The sequence below is a fragment of the Perna viridis genome, chromosome 2 (genome assembly GCF_037379345.1).
Source record: "Perna viridis isolate PV_CMFRI_1.1 ecotype Kerala chromosome 2, ASM3737934v1, whole genome shotgun sequence".
Taxonomy (NCBI): domain Eukaryota; kingdom Metazoa; phylum Mollusca; class Bivalvia; order Mytilida; family Mytilidae; genus Perna; species Perna viridis.
Genome location: NC_142446.1, coordinates 17,716,469 through 17,735,342, shown reverse-complemented (window position 1 = coordinate 17,735,342; position 18,874 = coordinate 17,716,469). Strand labels below are relative to the sequence as shown.

Below are 18,874 nucleotides of genomic sequence, written 5' to 3'. Positions count from 1 at the left end.
GGCAGCACAAAATGATCAAAATTTGTACTAAATCTGTCAAGTGGTTTCTGAGGAATTGGGTCCACAAGTGTGACCAAATGGATGGACACACGGATGGACGGAGACCGTTATTTTTATGTCCCCTTCTGCGGGGGACAACAATCTGTTAAGGTTCATACATTTCGACATTGAGTTCTTAAAGCATGCTTACATAAGCATTGATACTGATTACAGGAACAATTATGTATCATGTTGCTACAAGATTGAAGTCATCACTACATAAGTTTTATGGTCGTCATCATAAACTCATGGATCGTTATGGTGTATCCGAAATTCTGGTTTGTTCAACGTGCCATAGTTTTCCTTTCCTCTTTCGTCTACCCCAGACTTGGACTTTTTATGAGCAACTCGGCCAGTGTTTCTAGAAAAGCAGAGGACGCTTACCCTGCCAGTGCACCTGGTTCATGCTCCCAGTTTCTAATGGAGTCTGAGTTGCTCATTTGCTTTTGTTACTTTGTATGTACGATTTTGGTTTTTTATGTTCTTTGTTGTGTATGTCTGTTTTCCATGTCTGGTCTTTGTCCCTGATTATATTCTTTTGATTACCGCTATAACCTTGGTTCCCTTGATTACTCTTTCAAATCAACATAAATCCGACATCAATTCAGTATTTTACATTTCTTTTGGTGTTGCGATATATTTTCCAAAATGTAAATAATCTATCAGACAATAAGAAAAAAAAATAAGAGGGTATAATCAATTTATAATGCAGCTCATCAGCATATAAAGTGTATACACATAAAATAAAATACAAAATGCATCCAGAAAGTACATATGTTGTAATTGATGAATTAGGTTAAATGAGACTGCTGTCAGGAATAGATAATATCATAATGTCCTGGTCTGTACAATAATGTTATTGCAGGTTTAGAATCCTCTGGAAAGACATGTAAATTACATTTGTTCCCTTCTCCACGATCCATATACTCCACTTGAACTGGTACTCCTAGTACCTGTGTTAAAGCTGTAATATGTATATGGTCACTTTCTTTTCCCATTGGTTCTACTTCCTGTCATGTAAATATAAATTCAGTACTTCAAAAAAGATTTTAAATTAACTTAAGGATGTTATTTGTTCTGTTTAAGAATATCAAGGATTTTAAATGGTTGTGGAAGCTTTTAAGACCTTTCATGCTGGAACACTATTAGTAGAAAAAATTGATGGGTCAGTGTGATAAACATTTGAAATTATGGAGGGAAAAGGATTTCTCTGTAGGTTTTGTCTTAGTATGTTTTGAGCTAAAAACCATGAAGAAATAACAAGGATTTCATAAAAACTTCTCAAATGACATTTTAAGGCGACTGTAACAAAATTATATAAAGAACAGTGTGAGTCACATTGGACAAAAACAACTTCTGCTTAGAAACTGATAAAACCAGAGGAGTTAAAAAATCTGACAAATATGGCTGAACATAAGCAGCAAACATCCTTGGTTATCAATCAAAGTTATAATCAACTTCTGCTTAGAAACTGATAAAACCAGAGGAGTTAAAAAATCTGACAAATATGGCTGAACATAAGCAGCAAACATCCTTGGTTATCAATCAAAGTTATAATCAACATAAATACTTCTAAAGGTTGATACATGTATTACCTTTCAATATTTCAGTCAATTTTGTGGTCTTTCAAACACGAAGACCAATAATTTTTTTTTTTTTTATAATAAACACTTGCTTTATTTTCACAATAGTAAAATAGAAAATCTACATCTGTCTGGTTAAGTGTCTCAATGTATGTTGCACTAAAAAAAATAACTTATTCCCATGACATATTTATAAAACCATGTGTAAATCTAGTAATAAAAACAATATTTAGTAAGTAGTTATATTAAGAGTAACTAAATAATAATAAACATGGTCTACATCACTAATGGCAACCAAACTGGCAAGATCGGGGCAAACTTACATGACCACAAAAATCTTTGACTGTAGCATAACCTTCAATGAAGTTAGCATAAAAATCATGTTCTTTTTGTAACAACCCTGATACTACCAATCTGAAATGTAAATGTACAAAAATAAGATAAACAGTATTTGTGTATCTGGCTCCTTAATTAATAGATGCTTGTTCAGTGACATTTAACCAGATATTCAAATGTTTGTAACAAGTCAAATTTGATTAACAAAACTTAGAGAAATTTCAATCACACAAAATTGAAGGATCATCTACTATAACTAGAACCGATCATTTTCATAAACAATAACATCATACCTTTCAATACTAGTCAAATATAGTAATGTTTTTACTGAACACAATTATCTCTTATTGTAATTTCATGTTTCATGATTGTTAAATCTTTTATAAGCTTTCACATTGGTTAAATCATTAGACAGGTTAAAACCTTGGCAAAGGAAAACTGTGAGCAATGCTTACTACATTGATGCCACCCACTTCCCTATCTGATAGAATTGCAGGAAGATAAGAGATAGGTACCTTATATTCATCAAAGGCAAAGTCCATCTTTTACAATGGACCCACAACCCCCCCCCCCCCCCCAAAAAAAAAAAAAAAATCTGAATAATGTAGGCGCATATCTTCAATATTTGATATATAATCTGTGGAAGTAGCATTACAGACTATTCAGTGGTGTAGGTGGAGTCATATATAACTACAATCATATAAGGCATAGTCCATGTTTTGATATGGAAGTGCAGATGACAGTGCAGACAGAAGGACTGACACCCTAATCGCTATAACAACTGTCTTTACATCATACCTTAGATATACAACAAGATAATCTGACAGCCCTTGGTCATTAAACATTGAGATTAATTCATCCTGTGATAAAGCCTCTAATCTATTAACTGCATCCATAAACTAGAAAAAAAAGTGCATAAAATTTAAACTGATACAAATGGAACAAGTTTTGTTTTAAACAAACACAGTCATTTTCAAATAAAAGTAAAAATATAACCTTTTCTGTATTTTCAATTTTAACCTAAAAAAAAATTGACTTAAGGAGTTTTCTTTTTCTTTTTTGCTTAAAATAAACATAATGACTAATGGTTGGTGTACTACCAAGCTGAAAAGCTAACATATGGCACAGTTCATAATGCTCAAGTTTCATTCCAAATTTTTCCCATAAAGAATAGGTGAGTAATATGTTGGGAGAATTTCGGAAACTCTAAAGAAAGCAACAAAGGTATTACTGCTAACAGGAAAATGATGCCTTTCAGAACTGATAAGCCATTATAGGGTTACATGTAAATGTAAATTTGATATGCTTAAGCTGCACACTTAATTGCAAATCATTCCCAGAAGTTACAGGTTGCTGAATTAAATGTAATAAAAAGTATGAAACCCTAAACATTATGCACATAAAAAAATTAATGCTTGATTCAGCTTAAAAGCCTACACTGCTTCACAGGGTGCAGGTAGATATGACCCAAATGTCAAACCTCTGGCACTTTAGGCAAATATCGACAATTCATTCAAGCTTGATAGACTGGATTGTGATTTAAAATCGGCATAGAATAAAACTTTAACCAGGAAGGAAGTGGTAGAAAACTTAAAAACTTCGAGTTAGACTTGTACAAGATTACATGAACAGAAAAACTTATGAACAAACAAAGTGTATATTCCTGTATACCCCAAAATGCTTGTTTCTGGTCCCTAACTTCTAAATGATTCATGCTACAACCTCCAAAACCTTTCCCAGCTTTCCTTTGGCAGTATGGCATGCTTGTAGAATAATTTCACAGATCCATATACTATACTTAACTTATTATCAGAACAAGAGGCTCCCAGGAGCCTGAATGGATCACTTCGTTGAATTTTGCATTTCAAGGGCAATAAATTTAACAAGAAGTTGTCAAACAATTTTGACTCAAGAAGACTTTCGTATGACTTATCATAAGGATCATTTCACTATCGGTAATTGAAAGTTTCTATCTATCATAGTTTTGAAGATACTTTGAAAACTGTAAAAAAAAAAAAAAAAAACAAGAGGCTCCCAGGACCCTGAATTGCTCTTCTGGTTGAATTTTGCCTTTTAAGGGTAATAAATTTAACAGGAAGTTGTCCAACAATTTAGACTCAAAAAGACTCAGGTAAGATTATCATAAGGATCATTTCAGCAATTGAAAGTTTCTTTCTATTAGAGTTTTCAAGATATTGGCTGAAAAATGTAAAAAAAATGTAATTTTCCCCTTTCCAGGGCAACAACTTTTATCCCTAAAGACTTTTGTAGTCCTAATAATAAGGATCATTTAAGCTAGTGAAAGAATTTGGCTAAACCTAACAGTTTTGGAGATATTAGGAAAAACTACTGTCTGACCTCTGTTCTATTTTTAGTAACTGCAGCCAATGTTTTTCGACAGATCAAAAATCCCCACATCAGTTCTTTGCAGGATACCCCTAGGAACATTCTTAACAAGTTTGGTTCAAATTGGTCAAGTAGTGTCTGAGGAAAATATTTTTGAAAGGAATAACATCAAAAATAGCAATAACTTTGAAAAAGGGCAATAATTCCAACATGGTTTAATGGATTAAAACGTAAAATTTGACCACAAATAGATCTCTCCATGCTGAACACTTTTATCCCTGACAAAATTTAGCTAAACCTAACGGTTTTGGAGACATGCGAAAAACTACTGTCTGACCTCTATGTTCTATTTGTAGTAATGGCGGCCATGTTTTTTGATGGATCAAAAATCCCCACAGCATTTCTATGCAGGATACTCAAAGGAACATTCATACCAAGTTTGGTTCCAATTTATCAAGTAGTGTCAGAGGAGAAGCGTTTTGAAAAATTATTAATGACGATGACGGACACCAAGTAAAGGCAATAGCTCACATGACCGTTGTTTCTTGCCCCTTACTTTTTAAATGGTTTAAGTCACAACAATCAAAATCAATCCTAGTCTTTTTTGGTATGGCATCATGTGGTAAATTTTCATAGAGATACCCGGTAATAATTGTCGGGACATTAAATTTCTACAGACGCTAGCAGCCAAAAACGACCACAAATTGCTTGCACTGTTCTTTAATTGAAAAGAAAGTCATAGTGAATGATTATTTACTGGTGAATGATATTTTTAAATGAATTTGTATTCCTAAAATGGCAAAATGCTAAGTAGTAAACCTTTAGAAATGTTAAGACATGGTTTCCAAAATTAATAACTGGTTTATAAAATATACTTTTCATCACAAAAACATATAAAAAATTTATCAGATCTCAAATTTACCACAACTACTATTGTATCATTGCAAAATAATATAAAGATCTTTTGAGGTTAGAAGTTATTGCATAAATGTAATTTTTTTTTTTAATGAAAAGTTATACAGCCATGACCCAATTTGATTGGCCTTGATTCATTATGAATTTTAAGATTTAAGTTAAGGGAAAACTTTTCCAATTTTTTTAAAATACAATCTAAGTTCCATTTAGAAAAATGCAGAACATTTTGATATGACTTACAATCTTAGGTTTAAATTGACGGAAGAAAAATAAATAATCTACAATGTATAAATTTTGCTTATAAAAAGTTTTTGGTACATTTGTTACAAAAACAACTAGGCTATTACCCTTTTTTTTAAAAATTTAAAATGAATATGTTTTTATTTGGTTTCTATAAACTCCATTTCTTCTAGCATGCCCTTTATTTCTCTACTTATATCAAAATATTAAACAGATTTCACAAATCAATTGACAGAAAACAATCTTGACTGATGCATATTTAAAAAATCCAAACTAATAGGGACAGTTCAGGGGAATCCTGGCTAAATGTCAGCAACATTGTAAATACTAGTACCAGTACAAGCTTGTATGGATCTTTGTGTAAAGGGGCTACTAAGGCACAAAAAATTGTTATCGTTTCCAGACATCCTACTATTTGTGATTTTGAAAAAAAAAAAATTAAAAAGCCTGCTGACTGTCTTACAGAAAAAAAAAGAAGAACATAAAGTCAATGTTTTGTTTTTTTTCTATCCCAGATGGAAAAATGCTGGTTGTTTATATTTAGAATCGATTGTAAACACACATGTGAGTGTGCTCTTGGCCATGGATGAAGTCTGTTACATGTTGAATCTTTGCAGATTTGTTTTTTATTGTATTCTGAGTTAGGTGTCTTACTTATTTCATTTCAAAATTAGAAAAAAAAATAAAACAAAATCCCTAACTGCCCACCCTTCAAAATTTTAGTGGGGGGATTGGAAACACAACATTATTGTTTAGGGCTGAAAAAATTATGCAATGTGAATGCTTGAGTAAATAATCATACGAAAACCCCAAATTGATGTTTTTATAACCTTTAACACATAGATCATCTCTTTGTCTTTAGGGAAAACAAAACAACACTTACATTATCATAAAAATCTTCAATAGTAAATTGTGGAAATCCAAGATTAATCAGGTCATCTTTCGTTTTGCTTACAACCTCCTGAAACCTACAAATTAACAACTTTGTAAAGTTTTATACATTATACAATATACCATACCTAATATTGATATCAATACTTGACACTGATTCATTGACAGAATATGTAAAAAGTTATGCCTTGTGTAGTGGAAATATGCATGTAAAATGTTATTGTTAAAGAATTGTTGTTCCATAGATACAAGAATCAATTTGATATCTCTTTGCAGAGATGTAGAACAGTTGAGTATGGACAATAAATAGATACATCTTGTGATTAAATATCTGAAATAGCATAAATTTCTGACACCCAATCATTGTTGAAGAACTGAACTTTCAGTTTGATTTAATATAGCACAAAATCTCACACATTAATTCATGGTTTGATAGTTGATCATAAAACCTAAGTGGCCTAAACTTAAAATACCATCAGAAAATCCTGGGTTTGACCCTTAATTCCTAAATAGACAGTACCCTACCATCAATATCAAGTTTTCTTTAAGGGTATTAACCTTCTGGTACAATATCATTAAGATTCTTTCACTTACACTCATATTATTGGCCAGGAACCATAATATTCCTGTTTTTAGTAACTTAATTCTTAAATGGTTAGGGCCGTAATCTGAAAAATCAATCTTATCCTTATTGTGGTTTGAAATCTTGAGGTGTAATTTTATAGGGTTCCATTTACTTGTTCCCAAGATATTTAAGCCTATGGATAGATGCATCCACTGCTGAGAATGATATAGGATCTCCCATACTTGGCGATCACAATACTGGTATAAAAATTTGTTCCAGTATTGTATACCAGTATTGCGTTTAAAAAAAAAATATATAGAGACACACACACACACACATACACAAACGTCTCAGAATGTGATGACTCTATTCACTACACTGTTCCATCAGATCAAATTGATACAGGGAAGATATGTAAACGTATAGAAAGGTCTGAAAAATTCCCAACGATGTTAGAACTGTCAACTTTGTCAAACTTGTGTATCTATAGTATTGTAGTAAGTAATGTCATGAGTATTGTGAAAATTTAACTCAAGTATATACCATTTTGTCATTACCCATTTCCACACTACACAGGATTAACTTTTATTGATGTAGCAATGTTGACTTTGATATGAAAGACTGCAAAAACTGTTGTATGATATTTATTTAGTACATGTTAGAAGAAAATTGAGCACTGTTTTAATGAAAGCACAAATCAAAGTACATTTTAGAATAAATTAAAACATTGTGATAGAATTACATATTAAGGTGGTGATAAATAGCTCCTGTCATTAGAGTGAGTCTTAAATCTTCAATGGTCTTAGTCTTAAGTGGACCCTGTTCTTGTAGTACAGTAGTTTGACTAGCAGTGTTCTCCCGAGGCCATTATAGTACTGTACTTTGCAGCGCTATGATTTCTTAGGACTGCTTTCAGTTATTAATTTTAGTTAGAATGCACATTGGCACTGTGCTATAATTTTGGAGGAAGGCCATAAGAGCTGTGCTATACCAGTAAGCACTGTGCTATTTAAAAATCGCAAGGAGACCACTGGACCAGGTCTTCATTTTCTTTGATCTTTTTCCCCAGGGACATGGCAATTTACTTAATAGTAAAGAAAGGATATGGCAACTAGCATATAAATTGATAACAGTCTCTGAAAGCAAAAGAAGAGTGATTTTATTGCTGTTCTTCATCTCTTTTGCTTTTCAACAGTTGCTAGCATGAACCAATCCAATCCAATACACTATAAAAACCTATGTGATATCATATTTTCATTATTAAATTACAAAACCAATATCTTAGTTACAATACTAGAATATAATACTTATTACAATACTGTACAAAATTTTGAGAAAAAAAAATCACAATATTGGAACAAATTCTTATACCAGTATTGCGATCGCCAAGTACAAGAGATCCCAAGTCTAAGCTACACCCCAACTCTAGAATCGATACGAGTTTGCAAGTTTGCAATGCAAATTTGGTTGCTCCATCAGCAGGATTCAAACCCCTTCTCTTCTTCGACATCAATGGCAACACCACCTGCACTAAGTCCAACGATCTAGACAATAAGGCCAACTACAGTAATTTCTCTTATTTTTTGTCATTCAAAAAACCTGTTTTTCACAAATTTTGGAAAAGTGATGAGAAATCAGAAAATTTTGACAAACTTCTCCTTCAGGACGAACTTTTGAAGTAACGAATCACTATGTTCAGAAGCTCTTGCACTCGTCAATTTATTTATAAAATGTGTCAATCTTGTATGTTTGTATCGTAAATGGTTGACTTGTTATACTTAATAAAGTTTTAAAACAATGTCTTGTAATATTGTATTTGTACATGTGCCTTAGCTCTTACCAATCATGTGTATCACGCTGACAGATTTATGATCTATGATAACCAATCAGGTCTAACTTGATCGCCAATTAAGAGTAATCTCCTGTCCAAAATCATTTTAATCCTTTTATTTGGTAAATGAAAGCAGGGTTAAGTGGTAGAGTGTTTCTGGGCTTTGCATAGCTTTACACATCACAGACATTTGTGTATTGTGTTGTGTCACTGGTGCTAAAAATAGTTTTAGATAGTATGAGGCTATGTGCAGGGAGTTAGTGTAGCCTCGGGCACATTATGTCAGGGACATATGATAATGTTGAAATGGGATTAGGCTAATTTTTTTTTATCTATTTTGTACCATCAAGTCTTCAATCTTTTACAAAATAATAAATGGGACTTACAAGGGCTGTTTTCATCAATATATGGAAAGAAATGTTTACAACAATTTTAATACATTTCGTCCCTTTCGGTCCCTCAGTAAACATACTGACCAATCATTGCTTGAAATTATAAATAAATTGGTAAACGACCATCTGCAACAATAAATGTTTGGATGACAATTAACCTGTGAAGCCATACTTTTAGCTCAAAATGGGAAAATGTGACAGTTGTATCAACAATTGTGCATGTGGCATATCAAGACCATATTTGTTTATTCAACACCTCAACACTTATCACGTCAGTTTTGATCGACATTTCAGTGACAGTTTTTCATAACCACATCTCAAATTTCCAAAGCCACCATTAGAGAAATCCTTCTTTCAAACCATACAACATTTAAGATAATGAACATTAAAACTTTCAATACATATTCAATGCAAAAGTTTTCTTTTCTACAAAATTATTTTAAGTTCAATTATTAGAAGTAAAAGTCAAATACAAACCATAACATCTATCATCTTCTTTCTTGCTCTCATCTTTTGCGTTTTTACCGAAAATAAACTTATCTTTTGTACACCCCTGCAGAAATTCTTAGTGACGAAAAATTAGGGAATTTAAAAATTCAAAAATTTCCAAAAAATGACAAAAAATTAGGGCTACGAATAATTAGAGTCAATACGGTAGGTTATATATAATGCTTTCATTAACCCAGTGATACTTCCTTGTAAGTAAATCTAGAGTGTGAACATAAGCACATGATGTAACTGATTAGGACAACCTCTGTTGGTATTGGGTAAGACAACAGAGGATCTGCAACAGTATATGTATAAATATATTACCTTTTATAATCTGATTTATCTGTTAAAAATTTTTCAAAACAAGCATAGCCAAAGGCTCTGAAAAAGCAGTTACCATCACCTCTGGTTTTCCTTACACATTTATATCTTTTCTTCAGATCCTGGAATGAAACCATATATATAAAGTAAGAAAAATAAATGTTTATGTAGATGTAAAGAACATATCCCTTGGACCAGGCTTGTTTGAATGTGAGAAATGCCAAAATAAACTCCCAACAATAATTTCAAAATCAGATTTATTAATGTTTTTCAGTTTAGGTGAGACCATGGAGTAATCTTCATTTTACCATAAACCTGAACTTCAATTTTATTCAGTAAAATGTAAAAACCATATTATATCACGGGAATAGGTATAGTATAAATATCAAAGAGACAACAATCCTAAGGCATGAAAATGAAAATGAAGTATGTTTGTTTTGTGCATTCAGTAAATGAAGGGTATTTACAAAATTACCGAACTGATAAAATCTAGGCAGTAGTCAAAATGTAATTAGCATAATAGGAAAGTCTGTATAACAAATGGCAATGTCAGGGCATAAACTGGAAAGCTGGAAAATCATTGGAATGGTCCTGACTTGGTACAGGCATTCAAAATGAAAGGTGGGTTAAGCCAGGTTTTATAGCATGCTAAACCTCATGTTTCCATTATGGTTCATTATTTCTGATGCATTTCAACATGAATGGGCAGCACCAAATTGCCAATAAATGAAATTGTACTGGTTTATTGTATTTATAAGCACCTCTATCTTGCCTATGTATACTTGGTCTTCCAATGCATATTCTTTTGCAATCTGATCTAACCCAATTCTTTCTGATATCAGAGGTTGTGAATCTGCTATCTATATGAAACAAAAGAATAAAATTGCTGACATTAAAAAATCAAAGCAAAAGATTGCAGAGTTGAAACAACAATATGCAAAATACATGCATAATATGTATTTGTAATGATAACATTGAATATCCATTTAGATTGCTTTTTTACAAGTAATTTCTATAATACTAAGTGTACTTCAGTACATACATCTTTTTCAATCTGTCGTTGTTGTTCCAGAGTAGCTTCATCATAATTCAACTCTGAAATAGAAAATAAAAAGAATTGTTCAGAATGATAGGTAGTCATCTGATTATTCACAAACCACAGGCATTTTGTTTTCATGCTGTCAGAATTATGAATATTAAACAATCTAGGCGGACTATTGCTCATGTGCCTATCTGTTAACCATTGAAACAGTCTCATGTGGGAAACCTTGATGTAAAAGCAAAATTTTGGTGTATGAATTCCTATTTCATATTTTTCAGAGAAAATACAGTAATTTTAAAATACCAAAAACTTCCCACAATCCTAACATTTTTAATGTGGGAGATCCTATTTTTTTAATTAATTTTGTGGGAGTCTCCCTCTAATGTTGGAGTAAGACGGTTTACAGGAGTGACAGCATTAAAAAATGAAATGCTCTGCTTGCTTACAGGCAAGCCTACTTCATATTATTCATTTGTTCAAACCTTCACCTCAATATCAACACTACCATTGTAAAATCTATGAATCATTGATCTACTTCATTGTACAAGCAGTGTGTCTAGTTCCTGCAAGGCTTGAAATTAGCAGGGGACCAATTCAGTTCTGGGAAACTCCAAAATCATAAACTTAATTGAATTTGGTAATGTTTACTTTACACATTAACTCAATAACCAAAATTAATATAAAAAATTATGCATTACATATTTTGGTTTCTTTTATAATTTTCAAAAAGTTGAATGCAGACATCAATTCTTTGAAATATTTCAAAATTTGAAAGCCAAACAAAAAAGTTACACTACAGTAACCAAATACGCCAACTTGAGATATATATGGATTTCATATGTGCTTATATTTAAATCCTTGTCCTTTAGATAGATAGAATTTTGTTTCCACAGGTACAATTTTAGCAATTTTAGAAAATCACCTACTCCATCCATTGAAAGTTGTTAGAAAATGCCATATATTATTAAAAATTGCCAGGCATTGAAAATTACATGCAGCTGAAAACCAAGGGTCCGGAAATTTTGACAGTCAATACTGGTCATTTTATCAATCTTCAGCAGACGTTTGTGTCAGTCTTGCTCAGATTGAAAAACTTTAAGAAAAAATGTGTTCATGTACATGTAGTTATTTAAAGAGAAATATTGGAATTTGTGTTATTTCATCACATACTCTGTCTTTTATAAAATATCTGAACGAGTGAATGAGTTTGGTTTTGACAACACGAGGACGTTCCAACATGTAAACAAAACATCGCATTTCTCAGACTTTTTCATCACATCGGAAAACAGCTGAAAACTCAAGTGATGAAAAAAAAAAAGTGACTATTTATAAAAGATAATCTTGAATATATTCTGTATATTTATATAATTGGGCTGTTGACTTCTGTGTTAATAAGATTCAATCGGCAAATTAATAATTACAAACTATGACTGATTCATAGTTTCAGCACCATATGTGCTTTCAATACCTCTGGAGATCAGCGGGAAAATGATTGATGGACATCCCAATCTTTTTCTTAATAAATCTAGTAATAAATGTATGAAAATTGTCCTAGTCACTTCAATTAATTGGTTTACACAATGGGGCTGTACGTGTACCGTTAATTCAATTATGCCATCAACTGATCAGTTACAGGTAAATCACAGTCGCAGGTGGCTGCACATCTGCTAAAACTGACACGCACTTGTCAATTGATTTCCAATAAACAATTAGGAGACAGGTAGACAGACAGGATGTTTATACACTAATAAAACCACAGACTGAAATTTATAAGAGTTGACAATTTTTTATGTCCGATTTTGGAAAATGGGTGTTGGACATTTGCAAAATTTGTCGGTCAATGACCGGGATTTTTGACTGTTTCTAGACCCATGCTCAAAACTACCTAATTCATTAACAGTTACCATTAACAAATTTGGAGTTTTCCAGAACTGTATTGCCAATGGACCCTAAAATTTGGTGTGGGCTACCAAAATTTCTTTTGTTATTGTTAAGAACTATACATATTGGCTACAAAAATCAAACTGTGAGCTATATGTACATGTACACTGTACCAAGCCAAAGTTGTAAATCCTGTCCTGAAGGCTGAAATAGTGTAGGTCTGATTTGAGAATAATAAAAAAAAAACACACACAGTTACTGGTTTCATATCAAAATATAATCCCCTCTCATTCCCTTCACCTTACACAAAGGGAAAGGAAGGGGGTAACATTTCTTTATATGGAACAAGTACCTGTTAAATCATAACAACAAAAATTAAGTGACTTAGCCTGTAATAAAGTGTATATAGTATACATTAAGTTGTAGGACCAGTCTGTCAGGGTGTAAAAATTGTTATTTGCATGGAGAAGTAATGAGTAGAGAATGACAAAAGAAATTAATTTCGTTTTAGTCTTTTGTAACCTGGATCAAAATGAAATTCATCTGCCATTCTGAGATTGCCGGAAGTGGACTAGAAATTATCGTAGTTTTAAGTGCACTTGTGATGAGGTCGATGTTACGTGCTTTTATTTAAGCGTTTCTTAGACTCTGTTGAAATGAGTGTCCTTCACTTTTCAAAAAGCAGACGATTCCCTTGAACCAAAAGGGAATATGAGATAGAATGTCAGGTATAATTTACACAAAAATAACCGATGGCAAGAGTAATCAAGGGAACCAAGATTCTAGCGGAAATCAAAAGAATGTAATACAGGAACAAATACCAGACATGGAAAACAGACTAACACAACAAAGTCAAAGAACATAAAAGTACAGTAACTAAAATAATAGTATACTGTATACAGGGTGCATACAAAGTAACAAAAGTGAATGAGTAACTCAGACTTCACTAAAAACTCGGAGCATAGACCAGGTGCACTGGTAGAGTAAGCGTCAAATCATATTTTGATTAATGATAACAATGTACACTTATTTAGGCCATTTAGGGCCAGTACCGACAGTAGGTATTTTTTTTGTTGAAATAACTTATAGATTTGGAGGACATCGAAACTAACCGGTGTTGCTGCCTCTATTATGAAACCACTAAGTACTGAACTTTTCGTAGCCACAGCCATGTTGTTTCATACAACCTTTAGTCTAGACAAGCCCCATCTTAATTCTTACTGGTAAACAAACCTTGGTAACTGTAGATTAAGCATATGTTTTACAATAAAATTTCTTGCATGCATGGATTTTATCTATCTGAAAAAGAAAAATCAGCTTCCGTCAGAGTTCGCCAATCTCATTAGTGATGTCTTATTCACCAATTTGTATATCATTAAGTGCCAAATTGGTTGGCAAATAAACAACTAAATAAACAATTGACAATTTCATGATTAGAATCCCAATTTTCAAAACTTAGCAACTTTGTTTTTTAAACATCCAATTTTGGTTCTTTTAAATGTTTCATTTAGGTAATATAATTCATATTATGTATGTGAATTTATAACTCTTTTACTTGAAAAATAAATTTGTAGTGATATTTATATGTCAACCTCTGTTTTTATATAAAATTTTAATTAAAATCTTATGTACATATAGTCTGATTACTGAATATTTATTTAAAAATTTCATGGATAAAAAGAATTTTACTTGCAATGTTGGGAACCAAAAGAATTTTTCAATTATCTTTAAAAATGAAAAAGTTACGATGATTTAAAGTTGATGCCCCATGCCACTCAATGGATTTTTTGCCAACCAAAACCAAAATCACAGGTAAGTGATGACATTATGAAGAACTCTCCTATATTCTGGACTTAGAGGATGGAGTTTGATTTTTTTAAGTTAGTTTTTCAGTCTTCCATTTAATAGTCATTTTAAAATTTGACTAGACTATTAAATGGCTTTGGGCTGACATTTTCATCCTGGTGGGATTGTTGTCTTTTTGACTATATACACCATAACTATTCTCATTATATATTTAAATTTAAACACATTGCATAAGAAAATGTTTTGATTAAAATATATAGCATTATGACCCAAATAGAAACAAAAAAAAATCTAACGTGGGGAAACCTCAAAATATGCATTTCAAATTAACATTGGAAAAGGAAGATAACTCTGTAAAAATTATGTTTTTGTCAGATTTTTGTTCCTTTTTTTTTTTATTTCATGTTAAGTATGATACTTGAATGGAGTTTTTCCCTTATTGACTTTCTGCCATGAAAACCTGTGCATGATATATAACTTTTTGAATGACATATGTGGGATATGTATATTTAAATTTTTGGGAAATTTTTAATTAAAGAAAATGCTGATTTTGAGGCACTTCAATCATTTTAATTTTTTTTAGCTCACCTGGCCAAAAGGCCATGTGAGCTGTTGCCATCACTTGGCATCCGTCGGCGATATATGTGTTTGTTGTTAACAATTTTTCAAAACTCTTCTCCTCTGACACAACTTGACCAATTGGAACCAAACTTTAGATGAATGTTCCTTGGAGTATCCTGCATGGAACTTATGTGGGGATTTTTGATCCGTTATAAATCATGGCTGCCGTTACTAAAAATAGAACAAATGGGTCAGATAGTAGTTTTTTGCATATATCTCCATATCTGTTAGGTTTAGCTAAATTCTGACATGGGGTAAAAGTGTTCAGCATGATAAGATGTATCAGTGGTCAAATTTTCCTTTTAATATGTTAAGCCATGGCGTTATTGCCCCTTTTCGATGTTTTTTTGCTGTTTTTAATGTTATTTCTTTCAAAAATCTTCTCCTCTGAAACTACTTGACCAATTGGAACTAAACTTGGTATGAATGTTCCTTGGGGTATCGTGCATAGTATTGATGTGAGGATTTTTGATCCGTCGTAAAACAAAGGAGTTAGACTGACATTAATTTTTCGCATATATCTCCAAAACTGTTTGGATTAGCAAAATTATTTCTATAGCTGAAATGATCCTTATTGTAAGGCTTACAAAAGTCTACCGGGATGGAAGTTGTCAGACGAATCCATGTAAGAGTTATTACCTTTGAAAGGCAAAAAATTATGTTTTTAGCAGTTTTCAGCCAGTATCTTGAAAACTATAATAGATAGAATGAAACTTTCAGTTGATGAAATGATTCCTATGATAAATCCTACCAAAGTCTTCCTAACAACTAAATCCTTGTTAATAGTCATTGCCCTTGAAAGGCAAAAATTTAACCAGGTGAGTGATTCAGACTCTTGGATGCCTCTTGTTTCCTAAAAAATTTGGATTGTTTATTTCCGTAAGCTATCCATCAACAGTTTTGCCTTTGTTAAAAAATCTTTTATCCACAAAAAGTAGAATATTTACTTCATCATTTTCATCAACATTGGAACTTCATTATCTAAAAAATTGGGACACATGGTTTACTATTTAATTTCTAAAGTTGTTATTTGGTAAAAGATGTGAAACCTCCTTTTAAGTTGCCAGTGATCCTCTTATCAATTTTAACATGTCTAATATTGCCACAATTATTTATCAGATAAAGCATAATTATGATTTTGTATCAAATTTTATTGTGATTTCAGCTATTTGACAGAGTTATCTCCTCTTTCCAATGGTAACCTTTGATTAAGTTAGACTTTTTTTCTATGCTTATTATGCCCATAATGCTATAACTTAAAACTTAAATATCTTCTATTGCAATTTGTTTAGATTAAGGGCAAAATTTTGGAAGATTGACTGGACTATCAGTGGTTACAGGTAGGCTTTAAAAGGTCATAAGGTTGAACGTTGATGACTGTGAGGATTGTAAGCAGTTATATAATAGGTATTTCATTAAGAACAGGTATATTCCAAAACTCTTTTCAAGATTCTCCAATAAATGTGACTTCATATACATAACAATTCTTGTTACAAAAGTTGAAGGGATCCAAAATCCTCAATTCAGTCATCGTCAGGGGTTTTTCAGGATATTCTGAGGGGCTGAAATTTGGTCTCATTCCCAATGGAAAAAAAAGGTAATTATTTTCCCAAAATGGCTTTTAAATTCCCAATTGTGTTTGTCACAAAAAATTGCTTTAAAAATTACTGATTGGACAGTCACAGAGTGAGAGTAACACAAAAGTGTGGCACGGATTCTAATTTAGATATCAGTAAAAGCAAACATTGGAGAGAATCTGTTGAACTTTTGTTAAAGAGTAATCAAAGGAACCAAGGTTCTAGTGGTAATCAAAAGAATGTAATCCAGGGACAAAGATCAGACATGGAAAACAGACGTACACAACAAAGAACATAAAGTAACTAAAATAATACATACAAAGTAACAAGCAAATGAGCAAACCGGACTTCATTAAAAACTGGGAGCATGGACCAGGTGCACCAGTAGGGTAAGCATCCTCTGCTTCCTGAGAAACACCTGCAGATGACGCAAATGGAAATAAAAAAGTTAACAAGTTTCCCTAATAACAGAAAAGACAAACTGAAAGGCATGACAAAAGATCTTAATAGTCCTGTTGACAAGTTTGAGAACAAAAAATCTAGTTGTACTAACTCCAACTACAAATGTAATTAAAACACATTGAATTGTTTGATAATTTTATTTCAGATTATAAACAGTCAAAATATCTTTATTTTCAAAACAACATGTAAACAAAATATTCAATCAAATTCGTTGAAGCATGGTTATGTTTCATACTTACACAGGCATTTTCCAGTGAAAATGGTGGGTAAAACAATTCCCAAAGTACTGATGAAATGTCAATATTTATATTCCAATTGACCCAAAGTAGCTTTTTCCTCTTTACCCTGAAAAAAACAAAAAAAAACTGAATGGCATTATGGGTAATCTTGCTCTTCTCCCCACACAACATGTTTACATAATATCTGTGTAAAATTACACCAGTTTCCAATCCTGTCTACTGTTCAAATCCTTGATTGTGCTAGTTGTGTTAAGAGTTTGTTGCTTATTATGGAGTGCAGAATTATAATGGTATGAACACTCTTTAGGAAGGGATGTAGTATTGCATTTTGGCCATATATTGCCTTCCTGTATTGTTGTAGGCTGTAGAGTAAAATAGCCAGATAAGTTGGCTATGGAACTGGTTTAGCCAGATCGGTTTTCCACTGCATGATGAATTAGATTTTGATCCTTGATGGAGAAAGTATAATTTTGTTTATTGAGTATTGTTTTCCTGTTACAATTCCATATTTTCTTCTTTAGGAAAAAAGGTACCTAAGATTATTAGACTTATTCGTCAAGCAAAAGGATTAAATGCTGATCCAGATGATGACTCACTTCTTGACAAGCTAGCACCTCATGTTCCAGGAATTGTAACATTTGCTGATCATAATAGAACATTACCATGGGCAACTGAATATTCAACTGTTCTCATGTTTGCAGATGTCTCAGGTGTGAACTGTTGAAAAAAAAACAACAACAAAAAAAAACAGTACCAGTATATTGTACATGTACTTAATAGCATCAGTGTAGAGCAGTGACTGCTTCTAGTCTCTTAACATTTTTAGCTCACCTGTCTTAACTTTGCATCCTTCTTCTGTGGTAGTCTTTTGTTAGCTTTTTTAAAACACCTTCTCTGAAACTGCTTGACCAATTAGAATTAAACTTGGTATGGTTGTTCCTTAGGATATCATGCACAAATTGATTGTTTGAAATTTTTGAAGTATCAAAAAACATGGATGCTGTTACTAAAAATAGAACATAGGGGGTCAAGATACATTTTTTTTTTGCAAATAACTCAAAAATCATTGAAGTTAGCAAAAATACTGTTCACCATCAGAAGACATCTTTAGAATCTGTCTATACTTTCGCAAATAGCTGTTGGCACCATCATTTCATTTTCTTACTTACTATTAAGACAAAGAAAAACTATTATTCTTATATATTTTTATTCCTATTTTGTATTTGTGCAATTTTCATTTCATTTTTTCACTATTTATTTGTATGTTTGCATTTATACTCTTTATCAAAAGGGAAATA

General features: G+C 32.1%; 2 protein-coding genes across 6 annotated transcripts in view; one reads left to right on the top strand and one right to left on the bottom strand.

The window, feature by feature from the left end:
• Positions 1–722: 722 nt before the first annotated feature.
• Positions 723–13,465, bottom strand: LOC148623878 (ubiquitin thioesterase OTUB1-like). The gene is made up of 8 exons (XM_088566161.1): positions 13,394–13,465; positions 10,991–11,043; positions 10,710–10,808; positions 9,952–10,070; positions 6,343–6,427; positions 2,757–2,857; positions 1,946–2,036; positions 723–1,049 (listed from the first exon to the last, which is right to left on the bottom strand). The coding sequence occupies exons 1-8, from the start codon at positions 13,419–13,421 to the stop codon at positions 852–854; spliced, it is 774 nt and encodes a 257-aa protein (XP_088422287.1). The 5' UTR covers positions 13,422–13,465; the 3' UTR covers positions 723–851.
• Positions 13,463–18,874, top strand: part of LOC148623877 (adenylate cyclase type 10-like) — a 51,395-nt gene continuing 45,983 nt past the window's right edge. For all 5 annotated transcript variants that reach the window (XR_015919528.1, XR_015919526.1, XR_015919527.1 and 2 more), the window contains exons 1-2: positions 13,463–13,599; positions 18,098–18,286. Coding sequence is in view for 1 of the 5 variants with exons in the window: in XM_088566157.1 (XP_088422283.1) it covers positions 13,593–13,599; positions 18,098–18,286 (196 nt within the window). In the remaining 4 variants the exon portion in view is untranslated. The remainder of the gene's footprint in view (positions 13,600–18,097; positions 18,287–18,874) is intronic.